Source organism: Micromys minutus (assembly GCF_963924665.1).
Source record: "Micromys minutus genome assembly, chromosome: 19".
NCBI classification, from domain to species: domain Eukaryota; kingdom Metazoa; phylum Chordata; class Mammalia; order Rodentia; family Muridae; genus Micromys; species Micromys minutus.
In genome coordinates this window covers 31,970,792-31,989,710 of record NC_137954.1, presented here as the reverse complement: position 1 = coordinate 31,989,710, position 18,919 = coordinate 31,970,792, and the positions used below count along the sequence as shown (strand labels likewise).

Sequence of the window (18,919 nt, the reverse complement as noted above, 5' to 3'; positions counted from 1 at the left end):
AGCAAAATATGACCCAGGCTCTATTACTTCATAGAGGAAGAAAACCAGGAAGTTAATGTCAAAGCTGTTCTTGGGATTATATTTTTATTTACTAAGTATTCACTCATGTGAGCAGAACTGATGTGCATTAAATAGCTATCTTGTTAATCATCTTGTTAATGACTTATTAAGGAGAGATAAAATGTCAAAATGTTCATTATATTTTATTAATTAAAGCAATGGTAAAACAAACCCAACTTTACCATAAAGCTACAGTTCTATGTGATAGTCCACACCCTGAGATTTGTTTTTTTTTGTTATTTAAATATAAATCCTGGACAGAAATATTTTTTGGTGTGCTTATCAGAGGAGCAATTCTAGCTATTATTCAATATCTATAAATAAAATTTTTAGAATGTTGCCTTTTTGATGAAAACAGCATCTTTTTTTCTGTCAAAATATTTATTTTATTACTTAAAAATTTTATGTATGTATGGCAACATGTGCATGTGAGTACCAATGTTCACAAAGACCAGAGACACCAGATCTCACTGGAGCTAGAGTTACAGGCATGTACAAGATGCCTGACACTTGTTCTGGGTATAAAACACCCATTCTCTGTAAGAGCAATATATGCTTTTACTGCTCCACCTTCTTTACTGCCCCTCTCAGCATGTTTTTTTAAAAGATTAATAAATTATTAAAGAAAAATAATTAATCTGTATCCAAGCTCATAGGGAAGTCTACATTTTTGTTTTATTTTGTTTGATGCCATGGTATGAACCCTAGCTTTTGTTCATGCTAAACACACACTCTACTCCTATACTATATCCCCAGACCAGTTTGTGATTTAATAGATAATTTCCTACTTAAAAATGTGTGAAGTCTAGAAATATATAGATATAAGAAGTGCAGGATTAAATACAAATTTCTTATGACCAGGAAGAATTGCTATTACCTCGTGGGTGAATTACCTTCCAGTTTTTTTGTTTGTTTGTTTTTTGTAAAGTATGACTGCTGGACCTATGTGGTGGTTCTGTCTATCAAGTTTCCTGTTATAAAGTCTGACCATCTGAGTTCGATCCCTGGGACTCCCATGGTAGAAAGAGAGAATGGTCTCCTGCAATTGTCCTCTGACTGCCACAACTCCATCCCCGATGCTACATGAGTTAAATGAGTTAAAATGTAGGAAGAATGATTGAGACATTGTCCCATGAATCAATATGAATTCTGTCTTCTCACCTGGTGCTGTCCTAAGACTTCTGAAGATTTTTTTCAGAAAGCATCATTTTGGCAGCGTATCCTAAGTATTTCCTTTTTATTCACTATTCATAATTATAGCTTTGAAATATCCACAGTGAACCTTATATTGTATAATCTTTAATTTACCCTTAGGTCCTGGAGGCCCTGGGAATCCAATTTCTGGAATTCCTGGTTCACCATCAGGTCCAGGAAGGCCAGGATCACATTTTCCCACAGGTCCAGGCAAACCTTAAAAACACATACATGTGCACTCAGTGACTTTCCTTCATTTGTTTCCTGCAGAATTGTCTGTGTTCTCTGTGTCCTTCCAGTGCTTTCTGGAAATTATGAAATGTTAACATAACTCAGCTCTTCTCCCCATTCCTACATAGTGGACCAGAGGTTAGGAGCTGCTATGAATTTTAGAAATATAACTTCATTCTCCTGAACTCTATGCCTTCCTCTGCAAGTACAATATTAAATTTCAAGCCACTTTAATAAAGAAATCAAGTTCCAAATGAAGTTGCTGAGGGAAACACCCTGTTTCATCGAGGGGAACCATTGCTTGTTCTTCTACCAGAAGGATCTTACCATAGGGATCATTCTTCTCCACAACCTCTGTAAGGAACTGTATCAGCTCTCTTTTGAAACTGTTAGATCAGGAGCACAAGGGGAGTGTGTGGGCAACCTCCAAGGACAGCAGAAAGCCCCCTGCCAGGTGAATTTTTAGGATGGTTCCCATTTGTACTCTTTCCCAAATCCAACAAATGTAATCTTTTCCTTAAAATGGGAGGCATATTTTCTCAGGGAAGTACGAGTGTTATCTGATGTCATGGAATCTATTTCGAAACAGGGATACTTACCAGGTAGACCTCTGGGCCCAGCCTGCCCAGGGGGCCCTGGAGGGCCTGGGGGACCTAGAACTGGAATTGTTGTCCTGGGTTCTCCTTTAAGACCTTAAAAAGAAAACACGATTGTAGGATTGGGTTGAGCACTACATTGTGTTTTCACAGCAATGGGAAGTATGGTGAAGGAGTAATCAACACGGCCCAAGGAAAATGAAACTAATCCCTGTTTTTATGGACTGCAAAAGTAGTTAGTTTGGGGTAACCAGTCTGCAGAGATGTTTCTGACTGGGTCTGCAAATATTTGTAAGCATCTGTTTAAGCCTTGCTTTAATCCATAAGGCTGGTCTATTGCCTTGAATGTTGTCCCATAAGTAGACACGGCGTGGAGTTGGTGAATAGTGGTAGGGCACTAGTTTTTTGAATGGTTTGTAACATGGAAAGCTAGTGTGGTCTATTGAACAAAACAGCAACTGTGACTCAGCACACTGGGCGAGAAGTTTGGCCCTGCTGCTTGCAAGTGTCACGCGTTCGGACACATTTCTCAACCTCTTTGAGAAGTTCCTTATCTGTCACCATGGAAATAACAATTACCTGGCAGACACATACTGAAGGCAATTTTCTGAACACAGTGGCCAATATTAAGCCATGTTTGTGATTAGTCATCTAACTGTCATATGTCATAAAAAACCCTTTATGGTTCACAGTATGTGATGGGAAATTTGATAATGAATTAAAGATAATGAACTCCCTCTTTTAGATTCATATGTAGAGAGAAGTTTAAAAAAAAGGTTGGGTTAAAGATTAAATGAAGTCAAATAAGCCACGTAAAGAGGCAGACAGTAAATAATTTGGGTTCTGTAGTGACGATCTGTTACAAATACTTAATTCTACCATTGTGGAGCAGCTAGAGAGAACGGAGTGTGGCTACATTCCAGTAACCTCATCTACGGACACTTTAATTAGGAGTTCATAAATTTTAACATGTAGCAGAATGTTGTTAAAAATTGTTAATTACACTGTCAATTGTTTAAAAATATCAGAACCATTCTTAACTTTCGGACCACACCACATAAAATGCCTCGATGGGCTAGGTCTGAACTTCTGTACAGATAAATCCCTGGATTAAAACAACAGCCTTCAAAGTAATGTATTGGACAAAATAAAACAAGTAAGTATACTAAAATAGGCTTCACATAGATGTGGATAAAAGAATGCATTCACTTGATGGCAGGAATGAATACTACGGAATGGTACCCAAATCTTGCTATAAATAGGAAATATGGTAGCCTGCTAACCATTGTTTAAAGTGATTGTCCGAGGGATAAATGACCACATTGGCATTACTTGAAAATTCTCCACAATAAGGACCTATTTCTTCAGGACAGAGAATTACTTTCAGTAGCTGTAGCTCCCAAAAGTCATGTGGACTTTAAAACTATTACTAATGATTGTTCATATAGCCTGGATATTTTCAAGTTGTTGGTAACCTGGAATTACATATGCAAGGGAAGGTACTTCTTCAGATCAAATTGTTGGCTTTTGCCTCCCTCAAGTGTCTTGTAATTGAGTTCTACTCAACCCTTGGGATGGGTTCATTTTGTGTACTGAGGATTGCAGGAAGTTTTAGATGAGCTGCCATGATAGGGGATGGATTATTTTCTTGTTCTTTCACACTCTCTGGGAAGACATATTTGCCAGGAACACATTTGCATATAAATTCATTAGTTCTGAAGGAGCTTTGTTGGGTGTGAGAACTGTCCCCCACTTCACAGAAAAGCAAGACTGGAAAAAAACTAACCAACCGGCTTCTCCGGGTGGTCCCAGAACTCCAGGGACTCCTTGGGCTCCCTTTGGACCTGGCTCTCCTTGGGGTCCATAGCCAGGTGGTCCAGCTGGTCCTGCAGGTCCTGGGGGTCCAGGGGATCCAGGAGCTCCTGGAGGTCCCTGGTCCCCTTTCATTCCACTGAGGGCCTGTGACAATAGGAACATGTTCGGTAATGCCTCAGTCCAGGATCTTCTTACTACACTTAATATTAACTCAAAAAGGGGGGGCAGAGATGCTGCCTGGGAGCCCCTGGTTCTGTAGATGTACCAGACTGTCTATCATATCTCCCTGCAGAGGCGTTAGAAAGTCTGTAAATGAGTGTGTATGTATGAGTGTGTGTGTGTGTGTGTGTGTGTGTATTTTTAACTTGCTTACCAAGTTTCCCCAAACTGTCCTAGGTGAGATCCCTTTTATCAGATAAATTTAATTAATCCTTTGGAAAAGTGGAAAAGTTGGCGTTTTGTAAATTCGTTTGGACAAACTTCTCCACAGGTCCATTGTGGAGAAGCTCGGTTTGTCACTCTATGACATTTTCAGGTGGATGTGTGAGAAATTCTATCTCATAAAAAGAATAAAATTTGCATAAATTGAAATGTCTTGAACATTTTACCTTTTTATATAACTCCTATAGACTTAAACATTGCATCTTTTATGCATTTACTAGAAGAATAGGAATGACCCCAGAAATGTTTACTAACAATTTTTCTTGCTAGTCATATTCTGTTCTTCCCTTTTCCCTTCCTCCTTTTCAGCCCCATTCCCCTCTCATTTCTGTGAGACATGATCTCACATAGCCCATGTTGGCCTATGCAGCTGAGAATGACCATGAACTTCTGCTATCATAATTTAATGCTTGGATTACAGGTGTGCCAATCATGACCGGTTTGTTCACTGTTAAGGATCAAATCCAGGGCTTACGCTGTGCTAGATGCTAGTATGCTGCCAACTGATCCATACTCTACTCTGATTTTTTTTCCTTTTTCTGCAAAAATCTTTGATCTACATATTGAGAGATGAGCTGTGAGCCTGAGTTAGCATAGAGTCTTCAGTGGGCTAAACCACTAAGAGGAGGTTATTTACTTCGTCAAAATACTGTGGATATTTGTTTGAGTTATTACTGTTATCCCAAAGATGGCTTGTATTGTCTAGATTGGAAAACTATGTACTTTGGCAATCACATTATCTCCCAATTCCTGAGCATTTATGACAGGGTAGGAAATGGGAAAGAATCTTAAATACAAACCAGTTCCCCTCTAGGTCCTTGTGATCCTTTCGCTCCTGGACCTCCAGGAATTCCATCGGAGCCGTGTCTCCCTGGCAGACCTCTCTGTCCAGGATCACCTGGATCTCCCACTTGCCCCCAGGGTAGAGGTGTGTCCCCTTTGTCCCCTTTAAGTCCTGGATGCCCTTGGTCACCTGGGAATCCCTGTGGTGATACAAAAATGAGTCAGCCTGTTGTTCAGGTAGAACTGTCCTTGGTTAGTCCTGAAACATTATCAATAAGACATTTTTACTTTTAATAAACAGATTTCTCCCTAAATATGTTTAATATTTATATGTTAATAGACATATGTAGTTGTATGCTTATATAAAATATAAAAATAAAATACATATGTTCTATTTACATGTTAGAGATTGATTAGTTATTGTAACTCTGGATGAGTAGACAGCTCAGTACCCATTCCACAGAGGGTCCATGTGCCCTCCTTAGTCTGAGTCTCTCTTCTGCTCTAGAGGTTAATACTAGAACATGGATATCTCTTGGCATATATTACATTTGGTGGAGGGAGTTGCTTTGTAAACCAGGGTCTCAAACTGTAGACCAGGCTGACATTGAGGACATAGAAGTCCTAAGTATCCAGGCTTAGGATTACAGGCATAAGCCACCAACCTTAACTATTAATATAAATGTTTTTGTCCCACAAATATCATGCCAAGCATCTTATTTATTTTGTTTTCCTTAACTTCCCAAACTGATAAAGAAGTAAGCTAGACAGCCCAAGTCAATATAATACAAATAATAATCACTTCAATGTGACAGAGTAGTAGAAATTCTACATGCCACGCCATCATTATGATTCAGACTGTGTTTGAGTATTGGTAAATTCTAACATGGATCTCTTAGTTATCAAACATGACTTTCTGATTCACTATAATAATAGAATTAATAGCAGGATTATATATAACATAGTATAATGACATGATTAGTAATTTTAATAACTATATAGAGGTATAAACTACATACTATAAAATTGATCATATATATATATATATATATATATATATATATATATATATATATATATGTATGTATACCAGTAAAGTTCAATGATATTAACCATAATCAATATGAAAGCATCTTCATTGCTCCCAAGATTCCCTCAAATCCGTCTAGAGTCAACCCTTGTTTCCTCAGTCCATTGGGGCAATAATCAACTTTCATCCTCTGCTACATGAAAATGACATATGGATAAGTACATTTACTAATTTGCTCATTTGATCAACCAATACCCACAAAGCACTGTCCAATTCTGAATTAAAGCCCTGCACTTTGCCATGGACTGCAGACATGTATGATGAAGTCACATTTTCAGAGGGCTCAGCTTTTCCAGCTGAAGCTAAAGTTTATAACCACGAAATCTTACTGCAAATCCTGGGAGACCTGCACTTCCTGGGGACCCTGGGTTTCCTTTCATCCCGGGTGCACCACGTCCTCCTGCAAAACAATTGCTTATGAGCTATTGAACAGAGCAGTACAGAGTAAGGAGAAACTGTATTTCCTCATGAGGACAGAAAGACAATTTCCAGCCTAAAACATTCTTGCAGCCAAAAGTTGTCAACTTGAACACTTAGATCCTGGCTTCCTAGCCCTTTCATCCTCATAATCTTAAGGGCATATATATTGGTTTTTCTTATATTATGCTCATTGAAAGAAAATTATACAGAAGACAATGAAAACTACCATCAGAAAGATACTATTCTGATATATATTATGCATGTTTACATCATACATTTATTTAATTTTTAAAGATTTATTAATTTATTTTATGAATGTGAGTACACTGTCATTCTCCTCAGACACAACAGAAGAGGGCATCCTCATTACAGATGGTTGTGAGCCACCGTGTAGTTGCTAAGATTTGAACTCAGGACCTCTGGAAGAGTAGTCAGTGTTCTTAACTGCTGAGCCATCTCTCCAACCCTCATAAATTTATAAGGCTCATGTAGATACTGTTTTAGAACTATACACTATACTGCAAATAAATGTAGATGTATAGATTCACTTCAAAATCTCATTGACTATTATCTGGCTAGGCTATCAATTGTGTTTTAGCTAACTGTTTCTTTTTTAAAAAATATTAAATGACTTTATTTTAAAAGTCAGAGATAAATATACAGATTTTAAAAGCATTTTTGCATAAAACTATACAAATATATTTTTGTCAGTACTTGATTTTTTAAAGGTTTGATAGTATGCATTGAAATCTTACTAGTTACAATGAGTGTGAAGTACATGTAAAACAAAACATAACATGGAAATAGTCAAATCTTTACACACCAAGAAAACTTTGACTGTTGCTTTTTAGACTCAGGTTGTGTTTTCAGCCTTAAGCCATTGTCATCAATGCTAGGTAAGTATCTTCAGGTTCTTAGCTCTCTGAATGTGCAAGTCTCTTATCTTTCTTATAGAGAGCTAACATGGCTGACGATGTGTTTCCACTTCCAAAAGTTGACTTCGCATCTAATATTAAATAAAATGACCTGATCTTTTGAATAAAAATCTTTCTCATGAAAAAGGACTTATAACACTGAGGCATGCATGCAACAGGCTAGAACAGAGCGGCCCAGCAGGCTCTTAAGTGTGCTCTTCTGGCTTCCTTACCACTGTGGCCCCCTGTGCCATGGACATGGCCGCTAATTTTTCATTGCACTAGGACACTGTATGTGTCATCTGTATAGGACTGTCTCAGAGTGGGGCTGGGAAGAGCTGTGTGTTTGGCAAGGCAGTTTCCTTGTTTTATCTGCAAGTCCTTGTAGGACTCCCTTTACAGGTCCTTGGTAGGAAGATGCTTGTAAGAATTCAGCTGCCCAAATAAACAGGGAAACAATAGCAGGCTTATGAGATTCTGGGTGACTTCATGGTGGCATAGTGTCTTTAGAACTCTTTCTTTCAATTCATTATGCCATCAAGGCAACCTAATACTCTCTTAAAAGTTACAGTACATTTATTTTCTGTCCTTACAACGCTACATTTTCATTCAAGTTGTCCATACCTGGGATTCCTTTGACACCATCTAGTCCTGGAAATCCTGGGACTCCAGGGGGCCCTGGGAAGCAGTGACACTCGGTGCATGGACTTCCTGGTTCTCCTGTAGTGGAACAGAGCATGCATTGCTTGCTAGTCACCCAGAGTGGTCAGAAAGGACAGGCACTCCTCACCCACCAGCATTTACTTAAACAGTTTCTTTTTGTTACTGTAAAACTAACCACTGTTGGCATTAATTCATCATCCCATGTATGATACACTCTTGTGAGCTATACATTTTTGAGAGAGAAATAAGAATCTACACCAAGCATCCACTGTCTCATTATTTTCCCCTTTGCATGTAGGATAGACTCTCACTTTAGGCTTAGCCAGCCATCCACTGCATGTTCAATGGACTACCAATTGACAGATAAGTGACTAGTTCTAGGTAATTTGTTTGGAAAATAAATCATTTTCTGATGGGGGGGGGTCTGTGCACTGCTGATGGGCATGGGCTTTTACCTTTGGGTCCATCAATTCCTGGAACTCCTGGAGGTCCTGTTTTGCCTGGTGCTCCGTGGTCACCAGGTGGACCTGGCTGAAAAACAATGTCACCTAGGGAAAGACACCATCAGAGATCAGTTTTTTGGGGAGGGGTCTCTAGGGGGAAGTCTGGAGCTATAGCTCAATGGTTAGAATGCATGTCTGATACACATGAGATGCATGAGGCCCTGGATTCAATTATCAACAGTGAAAAAACACAAAGCAAAAAACCAGAAAAACCCAGTACTACCAACACACACACACACACACACACACACACACACACACTCCATTAATTTTTGTGCTTTTCCAAGAAGCAAATTCTAAATACACATATGATTTTGCATGCATCTCCTCCATCCTTCCGGTGGAAGATGAGCCTTTTGAAGTTTATCCACAACTGAAAAGATGCATGCTGACCAGCTCTTACAAAGATGTATTGTCTTATGCTCTATTTTCTAGGACTAGACTACAGGTCCACGTTCCTGTGCCCGAGTTTAGACAGGTTTGATGTAGTTGTTCTTTGGAAGCTCCTGTAGTACAAGCAATCACAGGGAAACAGAAGCCTAACCAGCCCCGTTATATCTTTACCTGGATGTCCTGGAGGTCCCGGTGGGCCTGGTGGACCTGGTGAGCCAGGGCATCCCAGGGATCCAGGAGGGCCCATAGTGTCTTTTCCAGGTGGTCCTCTCTCCCCTTTACTCCCTTTCAAGCCTGGCCATCCAGCGGGTCCCCTGGGGCCAGGCCTTGACAGTCCTTGGAAGAAAGCCATTTGTAATGTTTTAATTTTTCTTCTGATGAATATGTTTATTTTTCAGTTCAAACCAGAATGATAAATTTTTATTTACAGGAGTTGTGCAGTTGGAAACTACATAAAGCAAGTAAAACAAACAAAAAAAAAAAAAAGTGAATTTCCTTCCTTTCTCGGTGGCCTTGTTACATTACATCATATTAAGACTAAGTGCAAAAACATTCCAACAAGATGACTCATGTGATTTATCACAAGGAGCCAAGACTGAGTCTGGGATGCGCTATAGGGTTTATGTACAAGGACTTATGAGGAGTTCTTGCATGGGTGTTATTTTGTAGATTTATTATTTTAATTAGAAACTAGAGGATGCTTAATTTTGACACTCTCAAATGAGAAAGGACAAGTTATAATTAAAATGTATTCCCACTATGAAAGGATGGGGGAAAGCAGGTATATCTGCATGCAGATGCTAAGTTAGATGGTATAGACCCAACTTGAAGTCAGCCATGTTTCAGTTTTGAACTTTGGCCTCATAAACAGTTGAACTATTAGAAGAAGTGTAATTACTACCATAACAGCTGGGAAACCAGCTGAGGTTGTTAGTGGAGCCTAAAGCCAAATCCTTTGGATGGTTTTCTGCTTCAGAATTTTGAGATTTCCTGTTCACTGTCTTCTGAAAGGAGGCTGTGTTTTCCTTAGGGTCCTGGAATGGAGAGGGAAGGCCTGAATCTTTATCCAGATGTCTAAAAAAATGCCCTGTTGCTCATTCCAGCTTTGGGAAATATCTGTATATATTTATACATGTGTGTGTGTAGCAGGTATATATAGGCACAAGACATGTTGATTTTGGCATCTATTGAATTTGCTTCCTTTAAAAGGAACAAGTCACAGTCACTGGGGACGGGTTCCTAAGATGTCTATATGTCTATATAAATACCCAATACTATATTTTTTAATCTCCTGGAAGATGAACATTAAAATGGCCAGAGACAAAAATGTAAGACTTTACAGAAATAGAGCCAGGTATGGTGGCACACACCTTTAATCTCAGTGCTCAGGAGCCAGAGGCAGGTGGGACTCTGAGTTCTGGGCCAGCCTGGTTTACAAGAGTGAGTTCCAGGACAGCCAGGGCTATACAGGGAAAGTCTTTAAAAACCAGACCAAACCAAAGGGAAACAACAACAACAAAAAACTTTACAGAAAAAGCATAATTTAGGTATCTTTGTAGGCCTTGTATTATATAATGAAAATTACAATATTCAACCAGACTACTTGCTATGACATCATTTTTTCTGTATCTTTGAGCCACCTTCGAGGATCAAGGGCTTTGGCTCATACCCCAAAATTATATGCTTGTACTTAAAACCATTGAGAATTACTTCATCAGTTTGTTTTAATGCCTGCAACTTTTCCAACAAGCAAGAAGCTAGAAACTCTTTTAAGTTTCAATAATTGAAATTTTTTATTTTATAAGTGCAACTTACAAGAAGAGTATTCAAAGAAACACAGACATACCAGGACTTCCAGGAACTCCAGGGGGACCACTTGGACCTGGGAACACACCACCTCAGTTAATTGCTTGAAAAATCATAGCTGTTCTCTATCCACTTTTAAATTCAGTGGCGACGTCATTGTAGTTATCATTCAATTTTTTTATGTATACCACTTTCAAAAGTTTCGTGTAAAATATAAAAATTGGAAACACACAAAAAAAATATCTCCACTGATGTAAAGGAGGACTTCCTCATATAAAGGAGGACTTCCTCATATAAAGGAGGACTTCCTCATATAAAGGAAAGGAGGACTTCCTCGTGTAAAGGAAAGGAGGACTTCCTCATGTAAAGGAAAGGAGGACTTCCTCATATAAAGGAAAGGAGGACTTCCTCATATAAAGGAAAGGAGGGCTTCCTCATATAAAGGAAAGGAGGACAACCTCTTCGTCCCTTACACTGAAACTCTCAGCTTTATAAACACCGCTCACCACCTTGAAAGAACCATGATGATAAAGGCTTTAGGAAGAAATGTGTCTTACCCTGTGGGCCACGAGCTCCCTTGGGCCCAGGCGGGCCCGGCATTCCTTTATCTCCCTTTACCGAGTATGCGGCATAATATTCTGTCTTAAAGGAGAAGGCAGAGAATAAATAGGAAGGAGCGCTATTGGTGGGATGCTCGCCAACTCTGTTCACTTCAGTCTTCTCATTTAGGCCTAAAGAGAGTTTCCTTGTTTACCTGAGCTCAAAGGTTTTTATTATATTCACAGGTATTTGGTAGTCATGCCCATCCAAGTGAATAGATGTATAGACAAAGACGACCTTTCTGATATTACCATACAGTTTATGGGCTTTCAGCTAGAAACTATATTTAATTTAATTACATTAACAACATTTTTATTTTCTGGATGAGACTCAAACTCAGGGCCTATGCTTGTGAACACGGGACCACCGAGCTACGTTCTTAGCCCTAGAAGTATGTGTTAAAGATGAATGACTGAACTACCACATTTGTATATTTGCTGACTTAAGAACAAAGTAACAAGAACCTTTATTTAAGCCTCAGGTATTAAATCACAAACATTGGTAACAAGGCCATAATAGTAACTATCATAAATTCTACAATGTTATGTGAGCACCCATGGAGTATTTGACTTTGCTATCAATTTATGATGTCACAGAAGAATAGTAGCCCATCAAAATTTCCTATCAATTTCATAAAAGCTTTTTTGGGGGGTGACTTGCCTCTGAAACAGAAAGATACAGATTTTTGGGACCCACCTTCATTCAGTTATGTAGAGTGAAGTTATATAGCTTGGGAAGGGGGTCTGAGAACTACATTTAAAAGGAAACATTCTATGTATATGAGTATTTACACACACACACACACACACACACACACACACACATATATACATATATCACTCATGTGCCTGATGTCTAAAGGTCAGAAGGACATTGGATCCCCTGGAACTGGAGTTACCGATGGTTATGAACCACCATTTTTGTGCTGGGAGACAAACCTAGGTTCTTTGCAAGGTCAAGTGCTCTTAACTGCTATATCATCTCTTCAGCAGCTCACTTATTACTTATTACACGTGTATGTGTGTGTGTGTGTGTGCGTGTATGTGGGTGCAGATTCCCAAAGTGGCCAGAGGCTCAGAACTCCTGACGCTGAGGTCACTAAGGATTATATGCTGCCCAGTGTAGGCACTAGGAACTGAACTCAGGTCTACTGAATGAGCAATAGGCACTCTTAACCTCTGAACCCTCTCTCCTTGAGAACCACACTTTTAACAAGATGTACCCTGTGACACCCTAGGCCATTTTTACAGCGCATACAACTAGACACAGAAACTCTGCTCAGCACACTGGAAATGAGCCGATGTCAGACCTGAGAGCCAGCGGGGTTCCTCTCATTCTTCCTGTGTGGCCTGCAGTGTCATCAGATTCATATCTGTGCTGGGCCAGGCAGTGCTCCCTGTGCACGGAGCTTGGGTTGTAGGGACTGGTTCTTGATGACCTGTATTAAGCCTATGGCCGAGCTTTGGCTGCCTGCTGTTAAAAGTGGGTCAGGTTAAAAGCACCCAGCTCTTTAATTTCACAGTACCCTAGCTGTCTTCAGCACCAGCCTTTTATTCCACACTGGGAACACAGGGTCACCTTGGGTAAATTGAGACTAGGCCCTGTATTTTTTTTTTTTTTTTGTTGTTGTTGTTGTTTTGTTTTGTTTTGCTTTTTGTTTTATTTTTCTCTTTCAGAGTTCAAGATGGGTTTTATTAGAGCACTTTAAGGACCAAACCCAATCAAATTGAAATATTTACCCATTGTCAAATAGGTGAATAAGGACCACAACTAATTTTTGCCTTGCCAAAATTTAACTGTGAACGCTCTCATGCTCATCATAACGGTTAACGAGAAATGGTGATTTAAAATTTGCTCAGTACTTGGAAGACCTTAACTCTGAAACTGTTATCTCTAGTTACACTTACTGGACCAGGAAATCCTGGGGGGCCAATGTCTCCTTTCTGTCCCTAAATTGAAAAAAATAGTTACAGATGAGTATGCAAGCCTGGAGTAACAGGTTAAAAAAACAAAATGCAAGGTTGGCAGTAAGTTATTAGTCAAGGTAGTGTCATTTAGGTCTAATATGCAAGCCAGATTACAGGGTTTGTAACTGCCTTGAAGTCATCTTCCTGGAGAGCCTTTGTCTATGAGTTCTGTCTTAGGAGGCCAGGAAGAAGTGAATGTTAGCCTGCCTGATCTCCAGCTTTTCTCTAAACCCCCACTGTGTGGAGACATGCCTTGCATAGCCACATTGTCACACAGATTGTAGTTGTAGCATAGCCAGGCCAGGGTTCTAGTTAAAAAGCCCAGTGTACACAACCTCCTTTGTTCCAAGAGGACAATGCAAATTTCTCCCAGGAATATTATTAAAAGACAAACTGTGAGCCTGAACATCTATCTTGGCATGTACGAATTATTTGTGAACACCTGCAGTGTATTAGAAGCAAGTGGCCCGGAACTATACAATTAGTTGATGGTCACCTCTCAGAGACCCGTGACCCGGATGAGGCTCCAGGGTCTAAGCCTATATTTGGCTTCAGATGACCAGGTGGATTTCTGCTGTGGTGAGCCTTTTCTCATAACCTCCTTGTAGGGAGCAATACTTCACTAGAGGATCCTGAGCCAGCCAGTCTCAGCTTCAACTAACAGCTAAGATTCTTTTCTTATATTGTTTTACTTCCCAGCATTAAAAATATAATATTTAGAAAGATTACAAAGGTCTGTCCCTTCTTTTCAGACTACTATCAATTATCAACAAAGAAAATTTATGTTACTCCATGGAGAAATCTCTGTTTAACACAGAGCGAAGAAGCTTTCTTTACAAACACACAGACATTGCCGTGATAACCAGCACTTCTGGAGGCAGAGGAAAAGACCCAAGAGGAGGAGTGTTTCCCCACAGGACTGTCAGAATGTTTGCTCCCTATCAATAATTCTTACTTCACATTTTTATTGAGTTATCGCTGGGAACTGAGAACATCTCCTTTGACAATCTTCTTAGATTCCCTGCCAGTAAGTCATAGCTCTTAATCTCAAGACTTGGTTAACAGAAACATGATAACTTTTTTTTTAAAAGCAACATGTATACAGGCAGGCGAGATGGCTCAGTGGGTAAAGGTGATTGCCACCAAGCCTGATTATCCACGTTTGATCCCCCAGACCCATGTGGTCGAAGAGAGAAGCAACTCCTGGAAGTTGTTCCCAGACCTCCGCAAGTGGGCTCTGGTTCATGTGCTTTCCCACAAAAAATAAGCAAAAGTGGGAAGAAAAGTGGTACATACAACATCAACAAATCTACAGGAAACTGAAATTTCCTGGGTTAAGACAGGACTGGATCACGCAACCTGGAAGGGGTCGGCGAGGAACGAGGAACACCCGCAAAAGCCCAGCGTATGATAGGTACTCCACAAAAGACAACCTTCTCGTCTGTGAGGTGGGACTCACACCCATTTTCCAGGAGCGGTTTTGGGATCAAAGGAGTATCTGAGCAGCATTCGGCTGGGCAGATGAAATGCTTAGAGATGCCGACAGCTTTTATTATAAGCTCAAACCTCAGAAGACAGACTTGAAATTTTTACTCCAACTCAAGGTCAACTAATGTAGGCATTGCCCAAGCAGTTGGAAAAGGCTAAAGTGGGACGTTACCTTAAAGCCGGCTTCGCCCCTCAACCCAGGAAAGCCCCTGCTGCCCTTGGCTCCCTGTAGAAAAAGATGAAAGGACAGCAGATCCGGAGACACGGGTCAACTGGGTTTGTATTGAAGCACTTGCGGTCGGAACTTACTTAACTCTTCAATATTTAAAAGTTACTTTCAGAATCAACAGATGGTGGCTGTTCAAACATCTGGTATACAATGGGTGTTTCCAGATCCCGTGGTTGTCATGGATATAATTACACCTTATCTATTAGACTATGTACTTGATGATCAGGGAACTAGCAAATGTTTCTAATTTCATTACGGTGTTAAAACCCCCCTTAGCTATTTTTAAGTAGTCAGTACACCGGTGCTGATTACCTTACTGTGAGACTGTTCCTGGAAGTAAATGTAACATCTGTACTCCCAGACTAACCACTTCCTGTCTCTCCAACTAACCACACCCCCCCAGCCTCAGGCATCCACACTGTCTCTGAGAGATCAGCTTTTGTGGCCACCATGCCTGAGAAGATCACGCAATACTGGACTGGCTGTTTTAAGTGTGCTCAGTTGATCCTTCCACAGTGGGTCGATAGAACCAAGTATAGCTGAAACCGACTCTTAGCTAACCTTCATCCGCTATCTCTGCTTCTTCCACGATGATCAACGGGCATGTCTTACCTCGGTGCCAGGGAAGCCAGGAGCACCATCTTTTCCAGGTTTTCCCTAAAACAAAAAACACTTACGTTAACAAGCGTGTTCACTTTAGCAAACATAGATAATATCCATGCCATAACCTCCTTTTAACACAGGACAAGAAAGCCTCAGGGAGCTTCCTCCCCGACTGTTGGATTTTAGAAGGTAAGACTCCTAATCGCTGAACAGCAATGGGTATCTTGTACCATGGAAGGTAGAGGGTGGAAGCCAGGCAGGATCAGTGGTTAGAGTCAAAAAGAGGGAGAGACGATGTTAGTTAAGCCTTCAGGGGTTCATACCTATTGTGGAAAGGAAACCAGGGAATCGCCAAGCACAGAGGTAAATAAGGAAGTTAGAAAGAAGAAAGTGTTTACAAGTATTGCTTTGAAATGTAATTTCTTAAATCCTAGACAAATGTTTAAATACATATGTATCTAAAGCATATTGTGGTATCTCGGCAGACGTGGTTTTCAATTGAAATCCTATGCTATGGGCCCTTTCTGATAGGAGTAAAAATCAGGCAAGCTGAATCAGTTTTCCTTGAAGACCCCCCACTCCAGCTTCTCCTCCTGAACACATGCTTTTTTGAGTTTCTGCTTGCTGTATCTGTTTAAATCTTTCCTAATGGAGCGGAGTCGGGGAACTGGGTCCCGCTGGACCAGTGTTCTCAGCATCCCCCTTACAGAAACACCATCCCCGATTTCCTGTGGGAGTGTTCTGTCTTCACTCTGGCTGGTTCTGATGAGCTGTCACTCACAGGAACTCACGAACTAGCCAATCAAGGGTTGTGGCCCTAGCCGTTGTTCCAGGGTGAGACAAATGATCAAGCTTGGTCAATCTGATCTTGAATTTCTGTGTGCCGCACACGCACACACATGTGCACATGGTTGTAGTTTTTTTCTTTTTTTTTAGATGTCATTAGCCTGAAGTTTTCTGGGGCTCTACCTTATTCCTTTACCTTTCACTGATGATCGTCATTTGCTGGACAGAGTAGGGCTAGTATCCAGAGAAGAACAGAAGTGAGCGGGAGAGAGCCCTGCCCCAACTTTCAGTTTCTGAAGTCCCTGAAGCTTTTTATTTTAGTCTTTCCCAATAAAAAAATAAAAGACACCCACCAAGACATAAATGCATTCAAACAAACAAACAAACGAATGAACAACCCAGCGATGTGGAGCATCTTAACCCAAAGAGTCCCAAGCCCCGCCTTTCCTGAGTTGCACATGCTGCTGAATTAATCCTTACCCGAGGACCAGGTTCTCCAGGTGCACCCTTTTCTGACCCATAGGAGTCTCCAGGTGGCCCCTGTATAATTAGAGTTATGAAATGCTTTAGAAATGACTGAATCTCAATTGATTAAAAATAATTTGTTTCTTCTATTGTCCATATTTAAAACTGAATAATTTTAAAAGAGGAATTTAATCTAAGTATTAGGTTTAAATAGATATTCAAAAGCCGGTGTTCTAGGCAGGCCACACATATAAAACTGTGCAGAGATTTCAGCTAGAAATGGTCGAAAAATAATTTTAGAACATTCCTGGGCTGTGTGTTTTAGTGAATATCAATATGTCAAGGTTGAACTTCCCCAAAATATAGATGAAGATGGACCTAACTGAACTCAGTGCGTTATTGATAAAGAATAATGTATGAAGGCAGTAGGGTCATGGTCAGAGGAGTAGAGAGGGAAGTTCTGGGTGGATATAATCAAGACAAAAATGTATTGGTGTATACAATTGTCAATGAATAAAATTATCATTAACGACATGAACTAACGTTCTGCTTTATGCGTCACAGGAACAAAAGGACTAACATGACCTACCGAGGGTCCAGGAGATCCAGGTTCACCCCTCTTTCCCTCATCTCCTTTCTCTCCTTTGAAGTCCTGTCATAAACACAGTTCAAAGCTGTTACCACACACCAAGTGAATGAGACAAGACCAGTCACATTTAGAGATACCTTCTGTCCAATAAAATGAGTTCTGAAAACCAGCACTGGACCTTGAGACCACAGCCCAGTGGTTTTTCCTGTTCCTATTGTTCACACTTTATACATGAGCTTACATTAATACTGTTGTAACTATTAAAAGAAATAGCTTTTGTGTATCCCCAGTGGGAATATACTTTGTTGGTTACTGTTACATCTGCCAGCCAATAAAGGTGTAAGGTCAGTGTCCTCAACCCTTGCCCAATCATCCATTAGAGTAAGTTGAAATGGACAACACAGGAAAACCTCACATCATTCAGTATTTTGTAGAGCTCAGACTTCTAAACTCTTTAAAGTCAGAATATAGTTATGATTAGTTTTGATTTTCAAAACATCTTTGTCACCTTTGGGGAAGCTGTGCTATGGCATTAATTAAAATGTGTTTTTGTGCTTGTGAGGTAGCTCTGGAGAGGACCTGAGCCCTGGGTCCCGTCCCTGGCCCCAGCATCCCAAAGATCAGACAAGCGTTCTCTCAGTGTGCGGTTAACTCTTAAACAACAGTATTAGTCTGAGAACTAACCTTAAATCCACCCATCTCTGTCATGAAAAAGATCAAGACTATTCAAATAATCTGCTTGGTAGCCTGCTTCCTGCCCTTCAAGCACAGGGTTGCTGTTGGTTGCTTTTCTGTGTACCTTCTGTTGCGCCATTGGTGCCAAGAAGATGCTGAAAGAACTTCACTGGGTATCTGAATCACTCCTAAAGGTACCTTCTTAATCTGTGCATATTGGGGGAGCGGGCAAGAAATATGATCCCTTGGGAAAGGAATTGTTATGAGAGTCAGTGGCTCTCTACACCTCTGTGTATATGTTTTTAACAATGAAGCACGGGCTGAGCATGCAGAAAAAATACTTTGGATCAAATTACATTATTACATTAATTTACCTACTGAACAAGCTTTCTATTATAGAACGTTCATTTCTAGCATAGCAAATTCATGTCTAAAACATTAAGATCGCTTTTACAGGAATAGCACGTTCTTGTTTAGATACAGTCGTGATGAATTGACGCAGGTTCTTGTGAGCCGTTATCCCATTTAGTTGGTCACCTCCCACCTTCCCAATATCTGTATTCTTTTGAGGACACTAGTTTTTCTATAAACATAAAAAGTACTATTTT

At 40.2% G+C, this 18,919-nt stretch overlaps 1 protein-coding gene across 1 annotated transcript in view; it reads right to left on the bottom strand.

Annotated features, from left to right (window-relative positions):
- The window catches only part of COL4A3 (collagen type IV alpha 3 chain), a gene marked incomplete at both ends in the record, with an annotated part of 121,880 nt that overhangs the window by 39,038 nt on the left and 63,923 nt on the right, over window positions 1-18,919 (bottom strand). The window contains 15 exons of the mRNA XM_080933022.1: window positions 1,369-1,470; window positions 2,085-2,177; window positions 3,872-4,040; window positions 5,138-5,320; window positions 6,540-6,610; window positions 8,169-8,264; window positions 8,663-8,755; window positions 9,275-9,439; window positions 10,950-10,985; window positions 11,467-11,551; window positions 13,417-13,458; window positions 15,137-15,190; window positions 15,806-15,850; window positions 17,063-17,122; window positions 17,637-17,699. Coding sequence (XP_080789148.1) covers window positions 1,369-1,470; window positions 2,085-2,177; window positions 3,872-4,040; window positions 5,138-5,320; window positions 6,540-6,610; window positions 8,169-8,264; window positions 8,663-8,755; window positions 9,275-9,439; window positions 10,950-10,985; window positions 11,467-11,551; window positions 13,417-13,458; window positions 15,137-15,190; window positions 15,806-15,850; window positions 17,063-17,122; window positions 17,637-17,699 — 1,357 coding nt within the window. The remainder of the gene's footprint in view (window positions 1-1,368; window positions 1,471-2,084; window positions 2,178-3,871; window positions 4,041-5,137; window positions 5,321-6,539; window positions 6,611-8,168; window positions 8,265-8,662; window positions 8,756-9,274; window positions 9,440-10,949; window positions 10,986-11,466; window positions 11,552-13,416; window positions 13,459-15,136; window positions 15,191-15,805; window positions 15,851-17,062; window positions 17,123-17,636; window positions 17,700-18,919) is intronic.